Raw genomic sequence first — 7,921 nt, forward strand, 5'->3', positions numbered from 1 at the left:
GATACCACTATCATGTCTGCAGCCTGCAGCTCATTAGTTTAGCTTAGCATGAGGACTGGAGACAGGGGGAAACAGCTAGCATAGCTCTGTCCAAAGGTGAAACAAATTCCATTTACCACACAGGCTCTGTGCACACGTGTTCCTCAGATACATTTTTATCGTTTTTAGACAGGAAAAGGAGCACTCTGCTGATGTGCTGGTGACTGGTATCGTGAGCAGAAGCTGAAGAACCATTGTAGGCCTTAGAGAGTGTGCCTTGTATGTCATCAATAAGAAGCTGTACCAACTCTCTTGGTGGCTTGTGAAACAGTTTGTTGTTGTAGCGTGTGCAGCTCATTCCTTCATTTCTGCTCATCAAAGAATGGATACGTATTGATCAGCTGAGCCAACTCACTGCTGGGAAATGCAGCAGGCTTGCAGAAAGATGCAAATCATTTGCGATCCAGTACCCGAAAAAGCTCAGGTGCTGCATATCTGCAACTCCTTGGATCATGTGCAATACTGCTACCTTTCTCACCTAAACAAAGGAACGTTTAACCATTTTGACATTTAAATAATGACAGTACTAATTATATTCATTTTTATCTTGTATGACAGTGAAAATGCCATGTCACAGCAACAGCCCATATCCTTCCAACATAGTGCAGTTTAACAACTACAGCTGCAACTACTTTATATGTGTGTGCTCAAAAAGGTGAAATCTGAGAGGTCGTGCATAAGTTGAGTAACTGTGGTCACATTGCTCATACTGTATATACATATATATATATATATATAGTGAGCCAGGGAAGTAATCCACATTCATAGTATGACCGTAAAAAATGTGGTGGTAGACACGGCACAATATTTCTTGTAACAGTTAATCAGTTTTCAATGGATTTTCTCTTCTTGTCCATTTTACAGACTGTGGTGTTTCCCATTGGAGGAAAGGCAGGAAGAAAGACTTACAGCCGGAAAGCTGAGAAGAGGACAGTGGGGTGAAGTTGTCCATGCTGATACTGATTAGGGATTAGTATCATTATCTCCCTTGAGCTTTAGGGAGAGGAGAAAAAGGACAATGTACACTGAAACGAGACAGTTCAGTCCTGATTTGTGAACATCAATAAATCTTTCCCAAATCTACCAAATAGGGCCAAGATTGTCTTGACGATATGATGAAGTCACCAACCCTGGCATGGCTCCAGCAATCCAAATTTCAGGCATAGTAACAGTATTCAAGATTATTTTATGCATGTATGGATTTTATATTGAAATTACATGAAACTCACGGTGGAATAAAAGCTCCAACTCCTCAGATTTTCCGATTCTCTGTCAGTCAAGATGCCCAAAGAATTTGTGTTTTCATGGCATCACAGACTGATGCTGTGGTATTTGGGTTTCTATTTTTGGAAGAGAATTATTCATGTTCACATATAGTGCATTCGGAAAATGTTCAGACCCCTTCAGTTTTTTCCCATTTTGTTATGTCACAGCCTTATGGTAAAACAATTGAAAAGAAAAACCCAATATATGAATTTAAAAAAAATCTATTTAAACTTAAAAAATAAATAAACTTCCCTCTGGAAGTTCCTCCCATTTCGACACTGGATCTCTGGAGCTCAGCCTGAAAAACTTGAAGGAGTCTGAACACTTTCCAAATTCACTGTATATTGACTAAACTGATATATGATCAATATATTAGACAACTTCTTTTCTAAGTTGGATTCTTTAAGAAGGGGAGTGTGGCGGAAGCTGCTTAATCCTCGTCAGCTAAGGGTTAACTTCATCTGGAGTGAGGATGTCACTGTGGCTTTGCCAAATCCCTGCCCCCCTGTGAGGTGCTCTTGTGTACCTGCACGGTTCACCACCAATAAAAAGAGAGACTACACATTGGATTGTTATTATACTGAAAAACATCAACTGAGTTTGTAACATAGCCAACTTCTCTTCTATGAACGCCTCTGTCAAACATCAGTGAGCTAGAGCGAGAGCAGTGTACATGAACTGAACTGAAGGCAAAATGGTAACTACTGTTTTCTTTTCCCTCTTCAGTTGTTGACTATGCACTATTTAACCTAGAGCCTACATTTAAAGCGTTATTCTACAAGTGTGCTATAGGCCCAGACTGCATAATCAGAAGCTGTTCATTTTTGCTCCATTCCTAGTTCTGTCTTTATGTTTATCCTGCACAAAGACTGAGAGTTGAACAAATTGAAAAACAACATACAAACATCTCCCTCCATCCAAGCTATGCCTTTTATATTTACTAAAGATCTGTAACAGATTTTTTTTTTCTCCAGGCAACTATTGAATATTTTGATGACTCATTATCTGTGCAAAACTTAAAGAGTGACCATTTGTATTTCAAATATGAAGTAGCATCACAGTCAGAATTTGTTAAGTTTATACATTTTCAAATGTAATTGATAAAGATAAACAGATATATTTTTGAGATCATACTTATGTTTAAAAGGCTGAATGATTATAAGGCTCAATGTATAAAGGGTAATACGAATGTGCTGAAAAAGCTGAAGTCAACCGTATTATCAAATGCCATGTCAATGGGATGTGTGAGGCCCACATCAGGACAGAAAAACTCACCTAAACCCAAAACCTGCATCCATGGGAGAAGGCCTTGGGAGATGCAGTTCAAATTACCATTCAAAAATTAATGTGTAAAAATAGTAAAATATAAGGTCACAACTATTAGAAAGCTGAAGTGATGCTTGCATGAGCTGTGAGGTTTTCCCATTTGTGTCCCTTTATTTTATCTGTAGACATACTTTAGCTTTCTGAGATCCTGGATGTGAACACCTCCACTTAAAGCTTTTGGCTGAAAATTAGCTCTTAAACCTCATCGTCTTTGTTTCACTCTTATTCAGTGTACTGGAGTGTAACCAAACCAGTGATGAACCTGTTATTGACCTAATATGATCTGTCTGCTGTGCATGGTGGCCGTATTTGTGTAAAAGGGTCAGTAGACACAAGAAGTAAAAGTAAATGAGTAACAGCTGGGCTCAGATTGCTCAGGTAACCTAAACAAAGTTGCCTAGCTAGCAAGCTAAATTAGCTAAGCAGGTGTGGTTGATTGTATTTGATCTACAGCTACCAGCTCATTCCATTCACTAGCCACTTAACACAAACTTTTGACAGTATTTAGCTTATTAAGGCAAGGGTGAGAATGTTTAGTGTGTTCTGTTGAGTAGGAAATTCAGTCAGCTACACTCAGCAGCATTGTATTCAAGTGCTTGGGACAGCCACTATGGCTGCTGAGGGGTATAGTAGATCACGCAGTGGCCCTCTGTAGTTGTCAGAGTTGGAGTGCATCCTTGATCTCATCTTGTTGCTTGACTCAAACTGCTGATTTCATAAAGTTTAGCCTCATATGTCAGCACTGTGTTTCACAAGTGGTTGTATTTTACATGCCTCACTTGATTATAGATGATGATGAAGTTAGGCTTAAATGCTTATAATAAGCTGAGGATTCTCTTGACGGTTCATGGTCAGAACATGTAGAATAAAGACGTGTGGGTGATGGATAGGAGGGATTTATTTATAGCATATGCGACACTGTAGGCCTTCTGGGAGACATTTGAATGATCTGTGAGGCACTTGGCTTATTTGGGCAAGTTACACTTCCTAAGGCCCAATAAAGAGATTTAAAAAATGGCACATCCTTTTAACAGGTTTATTCCATCAGATTCTGGCTTTTATTTGACGGTTAAATCATCATTTTAACAGAGGAAGTCCTTCACTGTAGGATAGAAAGCTTACCCTTTGCCCTGCTCAGACCTTAGGTTGAAAAAGGCATTACCTTAGCTATTAGGATTAATACATGGGAGTTATAACGTATTTGTTAGCTATACACACTCCCCCGACAAACGACTTTGGTAATAAACATACCATCTTTGACTTTTTTAAGCTTTATATTAAAATGTACCAGGTGCTAAAAGATAAGGACCTGCTTGTCACACAGGCCAAATAAAGGTGAACTTTATCGACAAGAATCGCATAATAACCTGTGAACTTGTCTGTGACCAAGCCTTCGGCTGATAAAAAAAATGTAAACGGAACTTGCTGGAGTGGCGTGAAATGTATTTGTTTCTAGGTGTCTATTTGCTACAAGCATTCAGTGACAGTGAGGTAGGCGAGGTCAGTCGTTTACAGTACTGGGCATCGTCAGGGCTGAAGAATATTTGCTCACTACTTCATGCTTTCAATGTTTTTCTACACCCGTTGTGTTTGCATATGAGTTGCAGCGGTTGTGAGTTTTATCTTGGTGCACCCAGTCAATTGCCTGCAAATCCTGACTTGCTGGTTTAGTCAGTTTATGACCTTTGGGCTAATTGTGTTTATTGTGATAGAATATTTTTTATGCAGTTGTTACCAAAATTAGTTTGAAACACTCAAAATCCTGAGCAAAGAATAAGAATTGGTTATCTTTCATGTATATATTTAAATCCAAGACAACTCAAATTATCTTCTTGTGAAAGCTCTTTCTTTGTATGAAAGTTACACTTTGAGTTTACGCCTTCACTCCTAACCTCACATATGATATACATTCAAGCCTTGCAAGCCTAATTGTGTCACTCTTAAGGAGGGAGAATGATGTTGTTCAATTATTATGTTATATACAGCAATGGGTTGAGCAGCTTTCATAAGTTTTAAGGGGGTTAAACCCAACCCTTGACAAGAAGCTCTATAATGATGTAACAGATAAATGATAATTATTGGCGTAGTTCTATAAATGCAGTGTGTATTTTTATTATACTTTATCGATCATATGTAACCATATGGTTGTGTTTTTGTAACCATAAGAACATTTTAAGGTGTATTCAAAGATCCCTTATTGTGAAAATAAAGTGATATTTCCCACAGCTGACTGGCAACAACAAAGAGATGAAAACTGCAAACAAATGGGTGGTTGTTGTCTGTGGTCTGAAGATAGATTTTAGAAACAGATTTTTTTTTATACACAAGATATTGAATTTATTTATTATTTGGAAATGTATAATGCTGTATAATGCTATGTGACAATACTTTTATGAAAGAAATAAAAATCAAATTCCTATTTTTATCAACTAACCCTGTGTCCAGAGTCTAGTCATTATTAAAGCAAGTTTTTAAATACACTGACATTATTATTTCACTGTGTGCAGTTGTTTTGCATAATAAAATGCAGGTGTTTTGATATTGTGTTGTTCATATTCTTTCTCTTAAACATTACTCATTGTTTATCTTTGATAACATGAAAATGCCCATTGGACCTTTATTGATGAAAAGGTTTCCTGGCAAATTCTTTCATTTCTGAACCCGGCTATTTTAAAGTCTATATAACATTAAATAGTTTCTTTCTTTAATGCTGAATTAACTCTGGAAGTTACAACAGACAACACTTGGTACCTGGAACTAAGACAAAGAATGTGCTTGTGTAAATTGTAGTTATCAAGTTAGAGAGAGAGAGAGAGCTCTTGTCTCCATCACATCTTCTACTGAAGTTAGCATGCTAACCAGCTAACCCCAGCCCGTCTCATCACTTTCCGATAGCGACTCACTGTAGCCTACAATCTGCCCTGAAGAGATAGTGCTGCTCAGAGGGTGTATTATAACATCTTGTCTTATACACGCAACGATGGCTGAAGCTCTTGTCAAGCAGCAAACCACCAGCCGCAAGAAACCATGTTCATCGGCAGAGAAAACTCGTAGGGTACTTCATTGAATACTTTAAGTCTCATCAATGGAAACAGCAACATAAAAAAAAAGAGACACAAGCAGGCTGCAACCTCATTGTAATTATGTTGAGCACTGGTATTTCAGAGTCACTTCTTTTGCCATAAATAGTCCTTATCATTTTCCAAACGCCCGACAGATGTGTTTCTGTTTCTCTCCCATTTTCATTACAGTTTTGTCTCCGATATACGTTTTGCTGATGTAATTGTTTTCTAAACTGTTGCTTGTGCTCTTTTACAGTGGACCAATGTTTTTGATGTGTGGTGGGCTTTTAATTGTCTAAATGCTCTATTTCTCCTTTTAATTGATCTACATCACCACCAGCAAACCTCCTCTTCATACTATCACTACAAGGAACAGGCGATATTTGTTTTAGGCAAATTTAATATGAAGTGTGAAACTGACAAAAGAAGGTAGAGTAAAAAATAAAGGTAAGCTGTGAAGACATATACAGAGGTAGATACATGAGGTAAGTATGCTATGAACAGTGTAGTCACACATTAACACAATACTAGCTCATGAGACCACCCTGAAAATAATTGACCAAAAACATTAAGACAGTAATGATTAACAATAAACTTACAGTTAATGCCACTTAAAGGTCTGCAAACAAAAGCTTGACTGATCTCTGCTTTTCACTGTGCTTGAACAGAAGGAACTTCCTGTCACTCTTCTTCTATGCTACACAGGAATTACAATTACAAGACTACATGCAATATAGCCAGTTTTTGTTCAGATTAAACTGGACACATGTTTATTACTGAGCTTTGGAGATACTAGTAAGTGGATTTGGGCAGAGCTATGCTGTTTCCCCCTGTTTCTAGTCATTGTACTAAGCCAAGCTGATCGGTTGGCTCCAGCTTCACTTTAGCATGTATACATGAGAGTTGTATCAGTCTTCTCATCTATTTCTTGGCGAGACAGTGAGTGAGCTATTCATTTTGATGCATCATGCTGAAAAATGAAGATTTAATATAATTCAAAATAACCATTATTCTACATTCTGCATATATTTAGATTGGCCAAAAAAAAATCTTGTAACATATAATGTGATGAATCAGATATTTCACTCTTTCATGAAGTCTGTGTGTGGTTTGGAAATTACCCAGATAGTATCAGTTGAAAATGCTGCAACAGTGGTCCAAGTCTCTGCGGGTTACTCACAGTTGTATATACGTATATACTGCCAATATGGTACAGATTAACAACTACATCTGCAAGTACTTTGTATGTGACTCTGCAAAAAAAGTGAAATCTGAGAGGAAAGAAAAAAAACAACCCTGGCTTGTCACCATCATTCAAAGCAGACTAAAATTGAAGGCACAGTAACAGTATTCCAGATGATTTTATGCGCATATAAACTTTATATTAAAATTTCTACACTAATTTTGGAGTAAAAAGCTCCAACTGCTCAGATTCTCCAATTCTCTGTCAGTCAACATGTCCAAAGTATTTGTGTTTTCATGGCAGCTCAGACTAATGCTGTGGCATTCAGGTTTCTAGTTTTGAATTGAGAATTGTTCATGTTCACATATATTGACTAAACTGATGTATGATCACTGATTTTTAAATAAATTCCCGTCTAATTGAAGAGTAAAAAATAGGAAAACATTTTTAAAAAACTTAAGTGATCACATGCTTTTATTTATTCCTATTTGTGTTGCTTTATTTTGTTAGTAGACATACTGTACATTTTAAAACAAGACTGCCAACTTGCTCCCTGATTAACTCAACACCAGCCAAATATCAGGTTCAAGGTCCACTGATAAATTGACCCTTTTTACAAATAACATACAAGCAACAATACTTTTGCAGCAGTGGAAGAAATGGTCCATGCTGACAGAACAGCTGCAGGGGGTCCAAATTCTTCAGACACTTTTGGAGCATTAAAAGTGAAATATTAACAACACAGATGTTGTTCTTTCAATAATTATTCAGTGTGCTATAATACCTACACTAGTAGTCTGCATATTTATGTCTGACCTCATCCACCAGAGGTCAAGAAATTCTGAAACTGCTAATTGGCTAACACTAATTTGTGGGCCTAGCTCTGTGTTAGCTTTCTGAGACCCTGGATGTGAACACCTTCACTTAAAGCTTTAAGCTGAAATCTCATTGTCTTTGTTTCACTCACATTCAGTGCGCTAATGTGTAACCAAACCAGCGACGAACATATTGCTGACCTTATATGTTCTGACAACTGTGCATAGTG

At 37.4% G+C, this 7,921-nt stretch overlaps 1 protein-coding gene across 1 annotated transcript in view; it reads left to right on the top strand.

Annotated features, from left to right (window-relative positions):
- il34 (interleukin 34) overlaps window positions 1-5,045 on the top strand; it is a 30,363-nt gene extending 25,318 nt beyond the window's left edge. Inside the window, exon 7 of the mRNA XM_022749979.1 lies at window positions 904-5,045. Within this exon, the coding sequence (XP_022605700.1) occupies window positions 904-962 (59 nt within the window). The 3' untranslated portion in view covers window positions 963-5,045. The remainder of the gene's footprint in view (window positions 1-903) is intronic.
- The last annotated feature ends 2,876 nt before the right edge of the window (window positions 5,046-7,921 follow it).

Source organism: Seriola dumerili, unplaced genomic scaffold (assembly GCF_002260705.1).
Source record: "Seriola dumerili isolate Sdu_G_001 unplaced genomic scaffold, Sdu_1.0 BDQW01000147.1, whole genome shotgun sequence".
NCBI lineage: Eukaryota > Metazoa > Chordata > Actinopteri > Carangiformes > Carangidae > Seriola > Seriola dumerili.